Below are 20,285 nucleotides of genomic sequence, written 5' to 3' on the forward strand. Positions count from 1 at the left end.
GGGGAAAGTGAACCTGTGGACTCACAACTAGAACTAGGCCCACTAGTGCCTTTGAGCAAAATCTTAATCCAGAGTTAATATACTGGAAAACGTATTGAGATCCTAATTGTCGCAATGCTACACTATAAAACAATACACAATGAGAAGTAAAAGTGAATGATTCATAAAATCACAAACATAACCAAAATGCACCCAAAAGTAACAACAGTGAAAGTAGTTTCCCATTATGCATCAGAAGGGACCCTGTTAGAGTGTTTTATTCGGTTAATGCATGACTGTTCAGCCTTTTAAAGTGGTCTTAAAAAGCTTATAGATACTCGTAGTCAAATCCACGGGGCAAGGTATACTTTCTAAATAACATCTTTTGTGTGTAAAATGGATAGATGGAATAAAGCTTTAAAAAGATCCCTGCCCTGAAAGAAATATAATGGAAAATATCATTTAGATAGGCCTTAATATGTTTGTGTTTAGCTTTAATCATTGTCTACATTGCAAAGTTTATTTTATATAAATATTATGCAAATGTTAATTGTTGATGTAATTGTTGATGTAATTGTTGTTGTAAACATTTTTTGCTTGAGTTTTTTTTGGCAATTTTGTCTCATTAGTGCTCGCTGTAGACTATTGTTCATTCGTTGTAATTATATATTTTCAAATAGTCCATTATTGATGTAAAGTTCTCTAAAGTTTAGAGTTTAGACGTCTAAACCATCTTCAGTGAGTATTCTGCGCAGTACTCGTTTGCGCAGGCCCACGGACTGATAGCAGCGCAATGCACCATGGGACTTCCTTTCTCTCCGAGGCCATATTGGAGTTAACTCAGTGTAAGACGAGCTCTGAGTTTTCTGATTAAAAGTAACCGGGATTTCTTAAATTTACTATTTTGTTACCATCCAGACATTAACGAAATTATTCTCCTTCCCTCCTCTCGCCTGCAGGTTGGCCGGTCAGGACTAAACCGCAAAAATGGTGGCCGCAAAGAAAACGGTGAGTGGCGTCGGCTCGGCCCGCATTGCACGCGCTGCTTCAGGGCCATGTTGCTGCTTCACGTGGAGACGTGTTTCTGTCAGGGCCTGCTAGCTAGCGCTGTAGCTCTCCGTGTAAACGTATTATTTAAACTCTATATGTATAGTGCTGTGTTGAATCAGCTCTGCTGTAACTGTATATAAGCATGTATCGACCGTCCGTTCGCCGACAACCGGTTGTAGCTATAATATTGCGACGGTTTAACTCTGGTAGTGTAGCTAATGCTAGGATGCTAAATCTAAAAAAACATGTAATTATGTTGTCAATCCCTGTTAATTATACGTCAACAACATATTAGATGTGCTGACCCCTCCATGTATTCGATTGTTAAATGGCAAATGTTTAGTTTTGTGAACACAACGACGAACAAAAAATCCAAGTTGGATACGTAGCCTGTGTGCTGTCACTAACTTGAGGTATGTACATCTTTTTGTTCAGAAAAAGTCCATGGAGTCTATTAACTCCCGTCTCCAGCTGGTGATGAAGAGTGGAAAATACGTCCTGGGCTACAAACAGTCCCAGAAGATGATCCGTCAGGGAAAAGCCAAGCTGGTTATCCTGGCCAACAACTGCCCAGCCCTCAGGTATAAGGATAACCGATACATTACAAATATTTAATGTTAGTAGTCGTTAGCAAGTAGTTGCACCAATGTTATGAGACAGATGAGTAGTGTTGTCTTTTTTTTGCCAACGTTTCTGTATTTGTATCTGCTGCTTTGACTCATTTTTCCTTTTGTCTCCGTCCTGTTCAGAAAATCTGAGATTGAGTACTATGCCATGCTGGCCAAGACTGGTGTCCATCACTACAGTGGAAACAACATTGAGCTCGGCACAGCTTGCGGCAAATACTTCAGGGTGTGCACACTGGCGATCATTGACCCTGGTGAGTACCTACCCTAACAGTATGGTGCAGTTAATTTCTCAACCTTTTCCTTGCTGCCACAACATTGAACTTCATGATGCAGTAAGTCATACTAGAATATTTAATAGACAGATGGGATGTTTCTTGCACAAGCTTGTGCCAGGTACTGTTCAGTAACAAAGTTGATGGAGGAATATTGTCCTGAGTGGTCCCAGCGAATCTGTTAGACAGAACTTACAGCAGCAAACGGGCCTCTCAAACGCCACCAGAGTTTTCAACCACAACACTGCGTTTCAGTGATTGACAGAATATGCATTTCCATACAATGAATGTTCACCTGTGTGCATATTAGTCTTCTATTATCAACACATAAATTCAAGATACAACAACTACACTTAAAGTCAAAACTTCCATTTTAATATTTTTTCAATGCACCTCCTCAAATGGCACTGCAAAAAATGTCTATTGACCCTACGTAACATATTTTGGGTCACTGTTTAAACTGAGGTATGATAAAACGCTTGAATCGTCTGTTGGGTCCACTTTGTTTCCTCTGTGTGAATGTTGGTCCTGCTCATGAATGTGGTCCAGTTCAGCTGCTTTGTGGACAGTCCATGGATGCTCAGTTGGATACTTTGACCCTTTTCTGCTAACTTAATGTATTAGAACAGCATAATGCACAATTAGCTGTTTGATGCAGGGCATATATAGTTGGCTGTCTTTGCGTTGTATATGTGGCAATTTTTATTTTGATCTGCTGACTTTTTGTTACTTTCCTTTTCAGGCGATTCTGACATCATCAGGAGCATGCCAGACCAGCAGCAGCCCCCTCAGTAGAGCTGTTTCCCCACCCCATTGTTATAAATAAAGTCGGTGTTAACAGTATATGCTGCCATCATTTCATTTTCTGATATCCACTATCCAGAGACCGTCAATCCTGCAAGTGTCCACCAGAGAGCATTTGTCCTCTTGACTTGCTCAGATATGGTTATTCCATTCAGTTTCAATGTCTGTAAGGGATTTTCTCATTTCTGTAGGATTGTTTACAATATGGGACTTGGCTGCTGAAAACTAATAGAAATTGTGAAGACTGCCTTGCTGAAGGACTGTTTGGTAGCATAGATGGATGAAGTCAATAGTATTTTGTCTGTAACTGCTGTTGGACATAAAACTGAGGCTGACCACTGTCTTTTTGAGGAGTAGCTATCCGTGCAGGGATATTTATAAGCGGCATACCAGTGTATATGTTTGAAGCGAGGTGAGTGCTGGGTTTCCTAAACGGTTAATATGAATGTTTGTTCTAACCAAGGAGTACTAGGAACAGCAATGCCTGGCAACCTGTATACCAACATCAGGCAGTTGCCATCTGCAGCCACTGAAAGGTATCATGAACTGGCAAGATATGACATTATACTGGAACTTCAGATCAAGACCAGATGTCGGCGCTTTTGGACCAAGTCTGAAACTGATGAATCATCCCAGAGACGGAGATATAAGCCCTTCATCATCCATCCAGTGATTTGGCCCAGTTTTTCCACTCGCTGCATCCCTAAGCTGTTTTCTTGATTCCCAATTAAATCGAATGAATCATCCCAGATGATCTGTTTCACGTGTGGCAGATGCCCCGCACCGAACGAGGACAGTTTCTAAAGAGGTTGTAGACTAAGATTTGAATTAGCAAGCGTAAACAATCTGCACCATAAATAGAGCTTACAGCATGTTGAGAGCCATACAGCATCCTCCAAAACATCACATTTGTCTACTGTTTTAGTTTTTTTCACTGATTGGGTCACATTTGGGATCTTTAATTATATTGTTATTTCCAGTTCGTGTCCAACAAAGCAATTTGAATACAAATCAATCGCGATCACAAGGCAGCAGAGTGTCGGTCCATGCAGTATTGAATATTTTCTCACCATAGCAACATAAACTGAATGGTATGTGACCTCAGTGCACATTTACAGGGTGCTAAGTGCTTTATATTTTCACACATTATTGATCATACACTTCTCTCATGTCATAACAGACAGGAAATTATATAGAGTTGTATATACTTATGAGACATATTTAGTTGGGAACAAAGTGTGTACAATATCTTAAGTATCTGTAATAGTGCATATAGTTATAAGAACATTTTAGATGAGAAAGTCGGTGTTTACAAAAACACTCAATGGCTCTTGTGTCCTCTCACAAATATCTCCCCCTTTTTGGAGCGGATGCCACTGTACAACCCTCTATCTGCATCTAACAAGCAAGAAAAGAGACAGAACATTCCCCCCCTCCTGCCCCGTCCCAGTGGCAGAAAGTAGGTGAGCGTGTCTGTCTGGTGGCCTGCTGTCAGACCCAAGGTAATGCCAGCGTCCATTTTGAGGCATGCGGATAAATCCTTGTTGATCTGCCAGCTTGTTCCTCTCCACTGAGGGATACTGAATTTCAGAAAGCAGCAGGAAGTACAGACTTCAGCAGGACAGTCATATAGTCTCATAACTTGACTGTTTTTATGGTCATATATATTATGTTGTTACTGGTTGTATGTGCAGATTAAGTTTACAATTTGTAAGGACTATTCATAATTTATTTTGAATAAGAGAGAATGTGTAATGTAATGTCTAAATGAAAGCAAAGGAAACTCCATTTTTAGATGCAGTTTTAGAAGTAATTTCTTGGCTTTGAATCACCCAGTCAGCCCTTGGTAACTGGCATTTAACACCCCAATCACAAGACACTGAAATTTAAATAAGAATAGCATTTTAGCTTCAGTCAATCTTTAGCCAACACACATTTCACACTAACAGCAAACATGGGTTTTCCTCAGGGCATAACTGGAAAAGCACAGGTGTAAATAATTGAATTAACGATGTATATATAGGGTCCTGGTATTGTGCATGCTGGAGCCATCGTTAGTGTTGTTAGAGACACCTGTGTCAAAGTGGCTGGAAAAAAATGGAAAAAGATCCTTGTGGAAGATTCATTATAGTGCCCCTTGATTTGGATTTGAAACAAGAAGATGGAGAACAATAGATTCATTATCAAAAAACTTCCTGAATATTTTATATTTGTATTAGTTTTTTTTTCAGGAAACACCTCAATTAATGAACCCAGAAGCAGACAGCGGCTGATTTTGCTTTTTATTATTGAGAATTGAAGACATGAGCTCATGCAGAACCAACAACAGGACGTGTGTGAATGGAAAGCAATGGAGAAGAGTCTTGAAGTGATTCTAATAAAATGAGACACCAGCCATCCACTGGTCAGATACTGTACAAGCCTTTTCTCTGAACCCTGCAGCCGAAATCCTCCTTCAGTCACTTCGAAATCAGCAGCTTTCCAGTTACATCACACAATACCAATATTGATTGATGTGGTGTTTTAGAAGCGCGTGTCATCTAGAAGAGGGTGGATGATCATATTTAGAACCACTTGGCTACAGCGTACCGTGGTAAAGGTGATTACAAACAAAAACACATCAGTTGCCAGTGAGCTCACGCTGAATTTAAAGTGCAACTTAATGTTCAGCTTTGTTGGATTTGCAAAAGCAGTGGGTCATAATTCACACAGGGAAAATGACAAAAGGGCCAACAAATGTCTTGCTACAACATGAACTACAGTATTAGTATCAGTTGTTGAATGCACTGTTGCATAGTCTGAAGTCAATATCGAATACTACTTCGGAATTAAAGATAGGTTTATCTAATATTGTTTGTTCCATTATTATTTATCATAATTGTCTGAATAGTTCTAGGCAAAAGACAAGCATCTAGCTTAATATACTGTATATTGATTTTGTGCTACTACGCTAAGCTAAATCAAAGCTTTAAATTACCATCCATCGTTAATAAAATTTAAAAAATCTCAACACGATATCACTGCATGTGCAAAGGAAATGTTACCACATATAAAAGGTACAAGGACCCACATAGCGCTCAGGCAAGCACACACACACGCGAACGATCTGCATGTACAGCGGCATGTTGCGCCGCCTTCATAGGAAAATGCCCTCAGTCCAGCAAAATTAGCTCAACTAAAAAGATCAGATTATATGATCCATGTAAAAAAAGAAGAACACACGATAAAAACACAGATGATACTGTTGAAGCTGCAGCTTCACGGGAACACAAGACAGACGTCTGAACTAACCATTTTTACACACTAATGTTTACACATATTAGATTTTACAGTATGTGTATTGCCTTTTTGGATGTGAGTCTGTAGTGTGAGAAACATTTAAGTTTGTGTGCTTCAAAAGACATTGATGTCTTTCTCAGCTTTTAGATCTTGCAACAGACAGGAAAGGGACAGGAAGGCAAACTGGAATATTGTGACTGAGATCAATGGGTAAACAAGGTTTTGCACTGGTAGCCAGTGGGTCACAGGTTTACAGACAATGTGTTACATGGATACAAAAGGAAGACGTTGTTGATACTGGTTGACAAACCTGGTTCAAGGACAAGCCACATCAGTACACGTATGATATCATAAGAGGAAAGCCTTTCAATATTCACTTATTTTTCTCTCCGTTTTTACTGTTATACAAAAATGTCATACAAAAATACCTCGACATTACATTCAATGAAGGAATTTGTCAACTTCTGAAAAAAGTGCTCTTGCATAACCGCTCATGTATGTCGCTTTCCTTCTCACTCTCTGTCACTTTCTCTCTACAGGTAGTTTGTTTCTGGACAAAGACCACGAGGGAGATTCACAGTATTGGGGTATAACAGTTGGTGGCCAAACCGGTGCACGTTTCACTCAAAGAAAAGTGCAAATTAAGTTGGGACAGAGTGTTCAGGGGGTGCAAGAGTTGAGATGCTGCCAGGGGACAGCAGCTGCCAAGAGGATTGGTAGCGGTTGGAGTTGCTGCGATACTGTCCTTGAGTAGGACAGAGGACACAAAAGGGCAGGAAAATACGTCACAGCGACCAGAGTGGTAGTAGTGGTGGGGAAGAGTTTATGACAATACTGGCTCAGAGTCAGTCTAATCTAATCAAAGGTTGGCGGGAATCCAAGCTGAAACCATCCTCTAAGACTTTTGTCTCGTTTTCAGCATGTTCCAGCCAGCGCTGGGGTCCTAATGTCGGAGGAGGGAGACGTGGTAGGACTTTGGGGTATGGGGTCCAGCAGCGAGCACGTCTTTCATGCCTCCATATACTGGGGAGGGGGCTCCTTCGGTGGCATGGCAAAGGCCTCCTCGTACGGTGGTAGCAGAACCTGAAATACAACGGATAACCAGAAGGCATCTTTCAGTTTTAAAGCATAATAATCTCAAATATATCTTTGATCCATAATGATGATTGAGCCAATTTGGCAATTTTTGAGGACACTAATAAGTGCAGGAATGTACACACTCCGAATTAAGACACTCAAATAAAATGTCAGCCAGTTAATGTATATTGAAAATAGGAAGTGATTTCAGACACAGCCTAAGAAACAGTTTCAGGTATCTTCTCCATCTTTCATACTCTTCATTCCATCCCAACATAGGGCATTTCTAGCTGCAAGGATAATTTCACACATATCCCTGGGCTTTAGAGGCCAGATTGCCTTCTCTCCATCAGAGGTTTTTCTCTGTAAATGGTGTTATAAAACCAGCACTGCTGCTAATTCATTGAGCAAGAGAGAGCAAGAGAGAGCGAGAGAGAGAGAGAGAGAGAGAGAGAGAGAGAGAGAGAGAGAGAGAGAGAGAGAGAGAGAGAGAATATGCTCTGAGGGGATGGAATTGTGAAGCAGCCAGGGAGGCCCGCCGAACACATCACTGGGAGGATTTGAAATGAAGCGGACAAGCAGACAATTATGTAACATGTCCAGAAGAAGAGATGAGGATGGACAGAGATATATAGAGAGAGGAGGGGGTGGGGGAGGCGACCCTTGTGCATTTTAATGCCGTTTATATAAAAGCACGGCCGATAAGCAGCTGGGTACTTGATGTTAGAGGCAGTGAAAAGCTATTTAGACACACTACTGGCTCTACTAATACAAATAGATACAAATAGATGTGGCGCTCTCTTCATTCAGCACTGTGTGAGGAGAGAAGGAATGCAGTGATGAAACCATGTCGTCACTATTCATGCTTTTATGAGGTCTACTTGTGTAAAATGTGAGCCACAGATATACTTCTCTTATTTAAATTCACACAGCTTGTGCTGTGGCCTTCACTTTGACCTAGTTGCCTCTGTTGTTTTGTTTTTAAAGTCAAGTGTGTTTTTGGTTTTGAATTTGGCCCAAAACACATTTGTATTAAATATTAAATTCACAATATTTGACCACATGATACACAAAGTGATCTCCCGACTAGATAAGTTTCTAAAAGAAGAATCTTTATTTTTCCGTAAATTGAAAAGCGTCAGCGGTGTGAAGCAGGGCCACGACGACAACAAGGACAAAGTGACATGCAGATGAGGTGCCATGTACTGAGACGAGAGCTGGAGTGAGACAGATTAATGTCTTATGTATCAGTGTGGAGGATTACAGGCGGACAGACAAATGGAAACCGTGACTATGCTGTAGCCTCTCAGAAGCCCCATGAGTCAACTATGAAGGGGACAAGTGGGACGGATGACACTCGGCTCTACACAGCCAGCCAATCACAGCTCAACGTGACCTACAGCACCTACAGTGCTGCTACACAGCACCTACAGTGCTGCTACACGACCCAGATAAACTGGTTTCACTTCACAGTTCTACTGGTGCTTTGCAATACACCTCCTGAAGGGATTTTAATGAGCCCAAAATGTACAAATGTTTTATTAATCACCATAAATAGGTCTCAATTTCTTGCTAATCTTAATATTAAGAAAATCCTGAACATTACTAACTGCATGTTCTCACTTCTCTTATTCTGGTGTCGTTTCTAATTTGGCAATTATTACTTATGGTTAAAATACTACACATAGCATCTTCTCCTGTATATGTATGTAGGGACTGTGACATGATAGATATTCTATTATTTTATGGTGATTCTAGTTATTTGATATGGGAAAGGACTTGACTGTCACAATATACAAAGGCACAGGATCAAATACTTTTAAAAATATAATTTTATATTTTTCTTAGGATACAGAATGTAAATAAAGAGACAGATACAGATGATAAATGCTCAGATTTGTTTCTTTTCTTATTGAAATGAAATTGTCCGTCAGTGAAAGGATTTTCCACACCGAACCAAAAAAATCCTGTCTTTCTGCATTACATGAATTTACCTAACTTCTCAAATATGAGGTTGAAGTTAACAAGGATGTTTTAGAATTTGCATTCAATCGTTATAGGAATAAAATCTCAGTTTATTTTTTCAGCCTCTAAGTGGCCGCTCTAAGCACAATTCACGCTATAAAATCATAATGGTACAAGTAATGCCTACAATCCTTACCTTGTACATTTAGAGGTATCAACTCATTGAGCTGCAATAACATACAAAAGCAAATTTGGTTCACAGCTGAACATAGAATCTGATAAACTGTAATAAAGTGAATGTGTCAAGCAGGGTCATTTTGGGCAATTTTTGCCCCAATGTTTGAGATTTGGAGGCATAACATACTCAACCAAAAAATTAGTTTGCCCCCTTGATTGTATTTAATGGGGCAAATACCTTGAATCTGGGGTCAATTTAGCAGATTATTGCTGACACTGGTGCCAAGCATAGTGATACAAAAAAAACACATTTCCAAGCCTATATCAGAATTATCTTCCCCTTATGAAATAAACCGAAAGCTTGTAAGCCACCAAAATAAATCAATGCTGCACAAATGCAATTATATTATGACGTGAGTGAGGGTGCTTTTCAGTGTGTCCTTGCGGTGAGGAACTAGAGGGTGGAAGTGATTACTCACCGTGGTGTCATTGGTGGTGACATAAACCAGGACCTCTGTGGTGCCCCTGCCGCTCACATATCTGTAGCAGTTCCACACACAGCCAATCAGGTAGGCCTGTCCCCAGAGAGGTAAAAACAAAGACCACACGAAGACCTTTAACGACATTGTCCCCACTTTGCATTATTACTGACGCTGCATGCTACGATCTCATCCATTCATCAAGGTTAGGGAGGCTGACAGCAGACATCATATCACTATTTGCAAAAGACCTTTGCAACTTGGCAGTTCAGGGATACAGGACAATATGATACAGTTGTACAAATTTGAGGACACTTTCCATGACAATGTTGCTTTTCTTGGTCGTCCACCAACATTTTAGCCAAGGCAACTCACTAGGCATCTCCTGCCCTCAGTAAAGCTATGGCAGCACTGGGGTATAGGTCCGTCTGGCTTGGCAGAAGAACAGGAGGTTCATTGTGCATGTGTGTGAGTAGCCTGCTGGGTCGATACCTATGCCAGCAGTAAGTGCAACCGACCGACCAGGAAACCAGGCTGCCTGCTAGCCAATCACTTTACCATCTGCTAAGTTGACCTCTTTACTATGATACCAACTCTCTAACATGTTCAGTGACGACGATAGTGTGCTAGGCTGGCACTATGCATTGCCGCAAAGTCAGAGTTTGACTATCTTGCTCATGTAATTCCTATTTCTGTATTTATCCAACCATCTGTTCATGTACATCTATCTGCCACATCCCTCTCTTCTCTCTCCAGCTCTCCTTCTTCCTGCCCGTCGCTATCTGTTATTTAAAATTAGTGCAGTCAAGTGGAGGATATTGGCTTCAGCAGGAACTTCAGCAGGTGTTGCCTCTGTGCTGAGAGCTGAGGTTTCAGATCTGGCCCTTTTCCAGGGAACTGACTCAACTATCATTACCACAGTAGCCAATATATACTGTATGTGCAGCCTATCAATACAAATGGGATTCTATTCATTTTGCTTGGAACATTTACAGATGATACTTTATGTTTATAACACACATAAAAGTAGTTAAACGACCCCATTTACTATGTGCAACAAGGCTCTCAGCCTGAGACATGACATGTATAACTCTTCTCTCTGTAAGTGCAGCAGTGTATCTTCCAGTTTCCCATCATAAAACCCCAGCTCTGGCTTTGGATGTCTGCCGAGAACATTTCCAATCTGAGCTCTGAGAAGAAACAACCGGATTTGATGGTACAGATGACTGGAACTTCCTGTCCCTTCTCGTCCCAGAGTCCCAGAGCATAGCTACGCCGAGAGAATCATCCATGCATTAAGGGGGAGTTAGCTTGACAGGAGTTGGTTTCCTGTTGTCCCTGACCTGCTGCTCTCTGACTGTGTGATAATCTCATGGAGAACATTGATAGTGGGATTATTCACACTGGCAGATTCACTACACATGCCTTATGGTTCATACTGTATATGATGTGCACAGTGTGAGATGTAATTGCCTTAACCACGTTGCAATATAATGAGTACATCTATTAAAAAAAAAAGGCAGTACAGGTAACACGTGTTTAGTATGTGTGTAATGTGTAGACAGGTGTTGCATCATCAATTAATTTTCATACATCTGTTTTGACATCATTCAGATGGATGTTGCAGATTCAATTACAAAATCCCCCCAAAAGGCCAAAGATTGGCAGATTAGGAGAATTTGCAGTGAGAAAGAGACTCTGTGGGTTTACCTTGAAGGAGAGGATGCAGCCAATGAAGAGGAGGACTACAAACACTAGGCACATGTTGTTGGTGGACATGATGTCCTCTTTGTAAGGGAATGTACCCGGCTGAAAGGGACAAAAATAAAGACATGTCAGAAGATAAACAAAAGACAGTAAGTGTCCTTTTACAAATTAGCACCAGACAAAACCTTTAGTCCTGAAAAACCAAGAAGTCTTAAATGGACTACTAATCAACATATCTGAGATGAGTGTGTGTTGAAAGTAAAAACGGTAGAAGTAGAAGTATAGAACGGCAGTACCTAGTAGTACAGTACAGTCTTTAAAAGCAGCTGTTGAAGGGAAATAGTTCTCACCAGCTGCTGGAGGTAGTCCTGCACCGTGTTGGGATAAACAACCACACTTATGGCTACCAGTGTGTTGAGGGCAAAGTCAAAGATTTGGTAGCAGAAGAATGGAATGATCCAAGCGGCATGTTGCTGTGTGGGAGAGATTGTGAAAAGATGAAGAAGGTCAGTTGTCTGATGGGTCAGATGTCTGTTTAAATCTCGTCGTTTGTTTATTTACCTTGTAAGCACCGTATGTTGCCATGCCACATATAAGAATCATGAGCAGGGATATTGCAGTGGCTATGCAGATATCTGTAGGACCAAAACACAAACAAACAGAACAACGTGAGAACAGATCATCTAGTTTACCAGCGAAAAACAGCTGTAATATTTCCCTTGAACTCTTGAGTCCACTGACGTAATCCAAAAGTCTTCATCAGGATTTATATTCTTACAAAACAAAGCACCTTAAGTAACCTCGGTATTTTTAGCACGCAATCTGCCTTGGACAAAACATGATCAGCCGCATGTGAATAATTGTTATGCAAGATGTGCTAAATTTGACTAAATGTAACGCCCCGCTCTCAAACCGACAGATGAGATGCCAGGGATCCACTGACATCCAGTTAAAACAGGATATCTGCATGTGTTCTGTGTGGTGAAAGGGATCCAAACTCACCACAGCAGTTATCAAACTAGGTATTCAGAAACAGTAATGGCTGTGAAACAGTGGAATCAATACGCCCCTGGTAGTTTTTGTCAGCATTGGTTGCATGACAATTTCCCCGACGTCGCATAATACGATCTCATGAAGAACTGAGAGCAAACTTCTGTGTATCACCGTGACTAATGGTGAGCACCCAGCGAAATTGCCTTTAACAGAACTGATACTGTGATAAGACCCAGGATATGATGATACCCTTCCATCTTAATCCCTCCCTTGCCACACACACACACTGGATACAACGGCAGATGTTAACACATACTATATATAAACAATGCATGCATAAGTGAATGCATAGGCACCCCACACCCACGCCATCCACACATCTGAGTTCAAATGTCATCATTTCTCCGCACACTGAATAACTGCACGTTACAGAACCACGACACCAGTCCTTTCCCACGATCTTTGACTGGTTCTGCACAAGCAACAACGCTATCAGCCAAGATGCCCCTTTTAATCCGAGAATAGAGAATTAGAGCAGTCGTTTTTAATCAGAGTAGCCAGTGACGGGGTCTGTGGCGTTCCAGAGGCGACTGTGATGATGATAGCCGCCGGAGGGGAAATACTGAAAACACACATGCACACTGATGGGTTCTGTATGGCCTACTCGGCTATGTCTGTGCTGAGAGCAGCACTGTGGGAAAAGAAGTGGTGGGCAGAAAGGAGAGGGGGATTTTAGAGCTGCAGAAACACACAGGGCTATGTGGATTGCTGTTGATTTGTATGTATTTGTCTGACCACAGTCACACAGAGCTGGTAGGTAAACCCAAATAATAGGGCCATGGAATTTGATTTTGTCTGGGTATTTAGTTACTGTACTATTTTTATATGGTTTACATTTTTAATCACATTTGTATAGTGTTATTATTAAACTATTCAAGCTGTGTAACATCAACTTTAAATGAACCCTGTGTGGGAAATCCACAACTGTCATATTCTAATAAAGTATAGAGAGGAGAGCATCCGTCAGTTGACTGGGGAGCGAGACAGGCGCTGGAGGCCTCAACATTGTTGCTGTTTAAAAACCTTTCTTTCTTTGACAGCTTGTCATTAAATGTTTAGGCCACTCTGTGTCACGAAGGTCACACAGACTCCTAATCTAAAAAATGGTGTACCATGCAATACAAATTAATTTTTTTGGGGCATTATTGTGGAGTTATTTTTCTTTCCTGTTAAGTTTTGTACGGTTGACAATCAAAACAATTACATATTGAGTTATTTGAATACATTTAATAAATAGTGCATTATTAACTACACTGGGTAATTCTATTTATTTGAAGATGGCATTTTGACAATGAGCCCTATAGAGTTTAAAAACAATTGGTACTTCTACAACAACAACAACTTCTACATGGAGTTCTTACATATACATCTTGAACCTTTTATGTAGAATAACAAGCATGCCTCATTGAGGACATCTAATCCGAGACATACGACGTCAGACATGTTACATTGAGGGGATTAGTTGTACTCACTTGCGTCGTCCATGACATCGATGTCGGTTCCCAGCTCAGAGCTGGTAAGGTGGTAGCGGTATTGAACTGGGTCATTGAGGGCCGACAACAAGATGAGTAGGACCACCGCATTGATGAGCTGAGGGAAAATAAAGATCAATATTAAAAACACATTTCATATTGGAGTTATCCCCATTTTAGGTCCTTGGGTTAACCTTCTGAATTAATTGATCAGATGGACCAGAGCTTTTTGTTGGAGTGTGATACAAGTATATGAGATGAGACAGTTTTAGCTTCGTCAAATGTTGATTGTAACTCAACTTTTTTCTTATTCTTATTATGAAGTCCTCCGTTGGTTCTTTTGTTTATTAATTATTAGAGAACATAGTCAGAAATACCAATCAAAATGTCATAGCGCCAAAGGTCACATATTCAAAGGGCTTGTTTTGTGCAATTTAGTCCACAATTCAAAGAAATTCAACTCACAAAAAAGGAGAAAAGGAGAAAAGCACAAAATCCGGCGATAACTCAAGTATCAAAACTGTCAGGAATTAATGGGCCAATTGTTTCAGCACTACTGTTGATGTGTGCAATTGACACTGAGAAGAAACCAACTCCTGCATGACAGTGCTGTACATCAAAACTTCTTCTGGAGGCAACACGTCTGCGTTTCCTGATCCTCGATTATAGTAAGGTCACACAAAGAGTGGGACTTACGAAAGGTCGGGGCTGTACCAGGCTTACTGGACTATGTCTAAAGCAGGGGTGCCCACACTTTTTTGGCTCACGAGCTACTTTTAAAATGACCAAGTCAAAAAGATCTACCTACATTAATAATGCTTATATCTATATAAAGCATTATTAATGTATAAATATACAGAGTATACTTTATATTTACAATATTGGTGTATCTTGCATAACTGCATGAACCCTTATGACACAAAACAATTCTGTACATTTTTGGTCATTACATTTTGCTCTGATGACTTCACTGCATGGAACCAGCAGGGTTGCATAGTCCGGACAGTAGCTGCTGGTAGTCAGCGTCTGGCAGACCAAATGGTCATCAGTCATGGTGCAACGGTGTTTGGACTTAATCTTTTTCATGTTGGAAAAGGCTGACTCTAGGGCTGCAACTAACGATTACTTTCATAAACGACTAATCTATCGACTATTTTTTCGATTAATCGACTAATCTAATGACTATTTCCCATAGCAAATTAAGAATAGTAACTCAAAATGTTGGAATTTGAACTTCAAATGTATTTGAGTAACAAGATTTGAACATCAGAACATCATCATAACAAATACATTAAATAGTAATACAAATTAAAGTGCAAATATGCTTTAAAAGTAAAGAAAAAGTACAAATAAAGCTTTAAAAGTAACTCAACATAGCAATCAAGCCTCTGAAAGTGCAAAATAACTAAAGAATAACTGGGCTGCAAGTGCCATTCAAAGTCCAAAAGTTTAAAAAAATTGTCCATCCTACCTGATAATTAAAGCGCAAGGGTTTAAAAGTAAATCAAAATGACTCATTACAGTCCCACGTCTTGCTGCTCCCTCCTTCAGGGGAACACACAATTTACACACGTTTTAAATTGTAATTCAGAAACGTGAGCATATTGACATACTCTTAGTTGGTTGTATTGTGCATGTTTAACAACATGGAGAAACTCCTGTATCTCCGGACAGAGCTCTGTAAGCCATCTCACATCAGTGTGCAGCAGGAAGTCAGAGTGGCTGCAGTCCTTCTCCAGATGCGCACAGAACATCCGTCTTTGAAGAGCTCTCGCTCGATTAGACGATCTTTGTTGCCACATCCGTGATCTCTTTCATGTTTAGCGTTGCAGCGCATAATGCTTGTTGGTGTATTATGCAGTGGTAATTAAGGAAAACATCTCCCTGTACTTGGCAATACATCCATTCAAGCGGCCAACCATTGCGGGCGCAGCGTCCGTAGTGATTGACATTAATTTGCACACTGGGAGCTGGGTTTTGTCGCTAAAGTTTTTTTTAATTTTTTTAATTATTATTATTTTTTAAATGGCATGCGATCTACCCGCACTACCTCCGCGATCGACTGGTAGATCGCGATCGACGTATTGGGCACCCGTGGTCTAAAGCGTCAGGTTATCCCGCGGTTAAAACAAACGGAAGCAAAGTCTATATTTACCCGCTACACATGTAGAACAAGCGCAACGGGGTCGGCCGGTTAAAGTTGTTATTAACGGAATACCGTCACAGGCGGCGCTAACAGAGCTTGTTTTGAGGTTAAAACACGTCTACACACAACAAAACAGAAGCCGTGGGCGGAAACGGGGCCGGGCTGATGAACTAATATGTATTTAGTTCACATGTAACGCTGGTCACATCCACTAAAAAAATCCACATCCTCAAAATGGCACATCGGAAAACAAATGAACAACAGCAGTAACTATTGCAGTAAAACTCAACCGACATTTATCAAATATTCAATCTAATATTATACATATTCAGCCGTATTAGTGGACACCTTCGGCCCCCGACATGGAAAAGAAACCTGCCTTACCATGTACCATATTCCCAGAATAATGGTGCCTGTCCGTACATGGCAGCAGAGGCAGCAGCTCGTCGAGTACCAACGGTCCCACGGCGAAATCATGATGGATCCTGCTGCGATGTTCAAGTTATTTCATGAATGCCACGCCAGACACAAAACAACTGAATTATTCAATTATTTTGTGAAAAAAGATGGAATAGTTGGCGTCCTTGGTGCTCGGACCGCCACATCCAGCGGAGGGTAGAAAGATGTTCGCCTGCTTCTCTCTGACAAACAAGAGAGCCGATAATCTGGCTCTCTCATCCAGGAGAGTCACGTGACCAGGGGAGGATTTTCACCAGGATCCGATGGATGGATGCCAAATGCTTTATAATCACACAAGATATTTCAGCTTTCTTTCAACCTCCCTTTTCGGCTCAAAGCTTTTTGTCTGGGTTGGTTTCTTTAATCGGGAGAATTTGAATGGTATATACTTCACTGATTTGGATATAGCGCCACAAAATGTGGGAAAACACATTAACACCCATTGTGTAATTGGTAGAATTATTCAATTCAATTCAGTTTATTTAGTATAGACCAAAATCACAAATTAGCCTTGGAGGGCTTTACAATCTTTACATATTATTATTATGGTGTTGGTGGGATCTTGTTCATGTCTGCGTTTGGGTATATTTAATTGAAGTCAGTGTCATTGAAAGAGATCAGCATTCTTTCAATGGCACTGTGGTGTGATGTGTCATGTGTTGTTGGGAGTTGGAAAAGTAAAAAAAACAACAACCCTGAAACAGATCAAAGGTAGTAAACAATATCTCTCAGGGTTTTAAATTGAGAAGTCTGACAGCGTGATATCATTTTTGGGTTCAATTGCTCACAGATGGTATTCAGGGTTAGAACACCTGACTCGAGTCACAAGCAAAACTGGCTGAGAGCCACAAGTCCAGAGTTTCTATTTTTCACTCCCCTTTACAAAGCACAGCAAGAAGAAAAAGTTTGCACATCAAAGACAATCCCATGAATTTTGGCAAATAAAGCCTTGATCATGCCCTGACAGCATTCCCAGACTTTGTCTGTGATTAATGATTAAACAGATGTAAAAGTAATAAATTCCTGTGGACCTTAAGCACTTAATTTAGCAGAGGAAGGTCTCTGGTGCAGGCCTGAATTATGGACCTTGATCAAGTGCAATAGAGCTCCATTTGGCACCGAGCGCCATAGCAGGTTAATCTGGCTGTGGTCCAATGCAGCGGTTTACACTTTGCATGACGTGACATCCTCTTAAAATAAGACAGGTTGCCCAATTAGTTTCATGCTCATCGAGCTTGATCTATTCTTGACACCAGGTGATTCACATTGAGACCTACTGAAATGATGTCAACACAATTAGCATGTTCCTTCTCTTGTTGAGGAACTCTCAAACTAAATCTAATGACTGATAAAATTGATGTGTTTTATTGCAGTGGCAGATGAAGAAACAAACGTTTCATCGCATGTCAGTTTGTCTCTCTGTCTGTGCAAACATCCGGGATCAAGCCTGACAGATGGGCCAGAGACAACAGCTCTAAGCTCTGGTGGGTGGACCGCATCATCGTCACATTAGGGGATTTTCCTCTCCTGCCATGACTTAATACTGACCAGACTGCCACCTCTTTAAATGCTGGAATGCAATCTGAAGAGGACTTAACAAACTGATGGTCAATGTTTCCAGCTTTAAACATTCCCCATTTAACTTACTTCAAACGTGTGTTGGAAATGTTAAACGGATGTATTTATTTACACTCTGACATGACTGGAAATTCAAAGCTTTATAATCCTTTTTTTGTCAGACCTGCAGAACAATACAATCCCAATGCCAGTGTTTGGGTGAACTGATTTGTTAGTTTGGTTGTATAATGTCACCACTTTCTACTGAAGTTTCAGGATAGCACAATGTGTGAAACCCGTGAGTTTCAGACACGGGGACTTTGGATGCATCTTTTCTTAAAACAGCATTAGCGAGTGATTTTCATAGCAGGGCTTTGAGCACCACCCATTAGAGTGACCTTCACTATTAACATAGCAGCCTTTTGTACACACAATAACAAGAACATGACATCTCTCTAAAGTGAAGGTGAAAGTACAGTGAGCCAGAGATTGAGAGATTAAAAACTGGTAAATCCTAAATGAACAGAGAAATAAGATATGGAGAGGCTGATGAGAGGAAGGAGGTGCGGCTCTGTGAGAGCATCACATTGGCTTTGGCCTCAGGAGGGTCACTGCAACCAGCGACTATCACAACACGGGCTGCTGACACATATTTGCTCCATGACATAATTAATCCTCATTGTATCAATCACAGATTTGTGTTTAGTTTGAGAGAAAACATGACATGAAGATGCAAGTGGACAGAGAGAAAGCGTAATTTATATTAGCATTGCATGTTTGGAATTCCGCTGCAAAAATATGACTAATTCATACTTCAACTTTATTTTGGATTGAAAAGATTAAAAAGGTGGTAAAATGATCAGTACGTCTTGAGGATAACTGATTTTATATATATATATATATATGAGGCACTCGGTTGTCAGTTAACCTCATTTATAAAAGTAAACATTTCTTTCGCTTACAATAGACCTTGCTGTTATGTTACTTATATATATATATATATAAATAAATAAAACCATAAATGAATAATGCAAACCATAGTTTTAGTAAGTTAGCCTAGAGACAAAAATGAATTTCTATGACAATGTAATATCAAGCAAATCTCATTTATTTTTTAACAAACAAACATAGAAATATCATTTGTATCTCCTCAATAAACAAAATCCTTCACATAACCATGTCCTAGAGACAAGTATATAAATACATTGATTGAATCAATTTGAATCATCAGTAGAAATTAAACAGGAAAGAGCGCTTGAAGCCTCAGCGACATATCATTTTGTTCCATCAGCTCTAACAATATGCATCACCAGCAGCCGATCAACACCTAGATGCAATGTCCGCTGAACTGGGTGCAAAAAAAGAAGCTGCAATTTGACTCATTCAAAAAAAGAAGCTATTACAGTATATACACCGAGTGGTACTCCAGGACCAAGTACTAACAGTTAAAGCAAGAAATAATTTATTTCATGGACACAAGTACTGTTATCAAATTCATGCAAGATTAAATTAAGTTCTGACATCAAAACTTGCAGTTGGTTGGAAACTAAAAAAAGGATGCCAATGCACTTTCTATACAACATCAGGTTAAGGCAATGGAATTTAATTCCTTTTATATTTATATGTAATTGTGTGTATGTGTTGTTTAAAACCAACTTTGATGTGGCATTAAAGCTGCTCTATAACATATCAATGTATTATTCATTTAAGTAAACCCGCCCATCATAAATCCTGGATGTCCCCAGAAATCCCCCAAAATTATGCATTTCACATTCTGCAAAAAGGTAGTAAAAAACAAGTCATCAACATGAAAGGAAGTCAAAACAGCCTTGTACACAGTGCAATCACAGAACTGGAAAAGCCCTTACAATCTGTACATATGGCATGGCTTTTTCTAGCAAAAAAACTATTAATTAAAAACAAAGAGTGCAGAAGGGACCGTAAAGTCTCTAGAAAATCAGCACATTCTAGTCAGATAAAGACAGACTGATAAAAGTAGGGGGAGAATACTTAATAGTGCTACTGCTTTATGGGATAACCCGCCTCCTCCTTTACTTCTCATTACAGTGCCTCCTGGTGGTTCATCAGTTACTGTGCTCTGCAGTCCTCAGTGTGAATCCAAATTTCATATTAAGCATCTTCTTTGAAGAAAAGATCTGATCTGTTACATAACTGATAAA

At 40.2% G+C, this 20,285-nt stretch overlaps 2 protein-coding genes across 2 annotated transcripts; one reads left to right on the forward strand and one right to left on the reverse strand.

Annotated features, from left to right (window-relative positions):
• Nucleotides 1-786: 786 nt before the first annotated feature.
• Nucleotides 787-2,773, forward strand: rpl30 (ribosomal protein L30). The gene is made up of 5 exons (XM_079231652.1): nt 787-824; nt 939-987; nt 1,465-1,610; nt 1,779-1,909; nt 2,673-2,773. The coding sequence occupies exons 2-5, from the start codon at nt 967-969 to the stop codon at nt 2,723-2,725; spliced, it is 351 nt and encodes a 116-aa protein (XP_079087778.1). The 5' UTR covers nt 787-824; nt 939-966; the 3' UTR covers nt 2,726-2,773.
• A 4,248-nt stretch (nt 2,774-7,021) lies between these two features.
• Nucleotides 7,022-16,566, reverse strand: laptm4b (lysosomal protein transmembrane 4 beta; the record flags this gene model as incomplete). Its single annotated transcript, XM_079232155.1, has 7 exons — nt 7,022-7,096; nt 9,712-9,807; nt 11,422-11,520; nt 11,769-11,891; nt 11,980-12,053; nt 13,944-14,061; nt 16,474-16,566. The coding sequence occupies 7 exons, from the start codon at nt 16,564-16,566 to the stop codon at nt 7,022-7,024; spliced, it is 678 nt and encodes a 225-aa protein (XP_079088281.1).
• Nucleotides 16,567-20,285: the final 3,719 nt, after the last annotated feature.

Source organism: Taurulus bubalis (assembly GCF_910589615.1).
Source record: "Taurulus bubalis genome assembly, chromosome: 16".
In the NCBI taxonomy this organism is placed as follows: Eukaryota; Metazoa; Chordata; class Actinopteri; order Perciformes; family Cottidae; genus Taurulus; species Taurulus bubalis.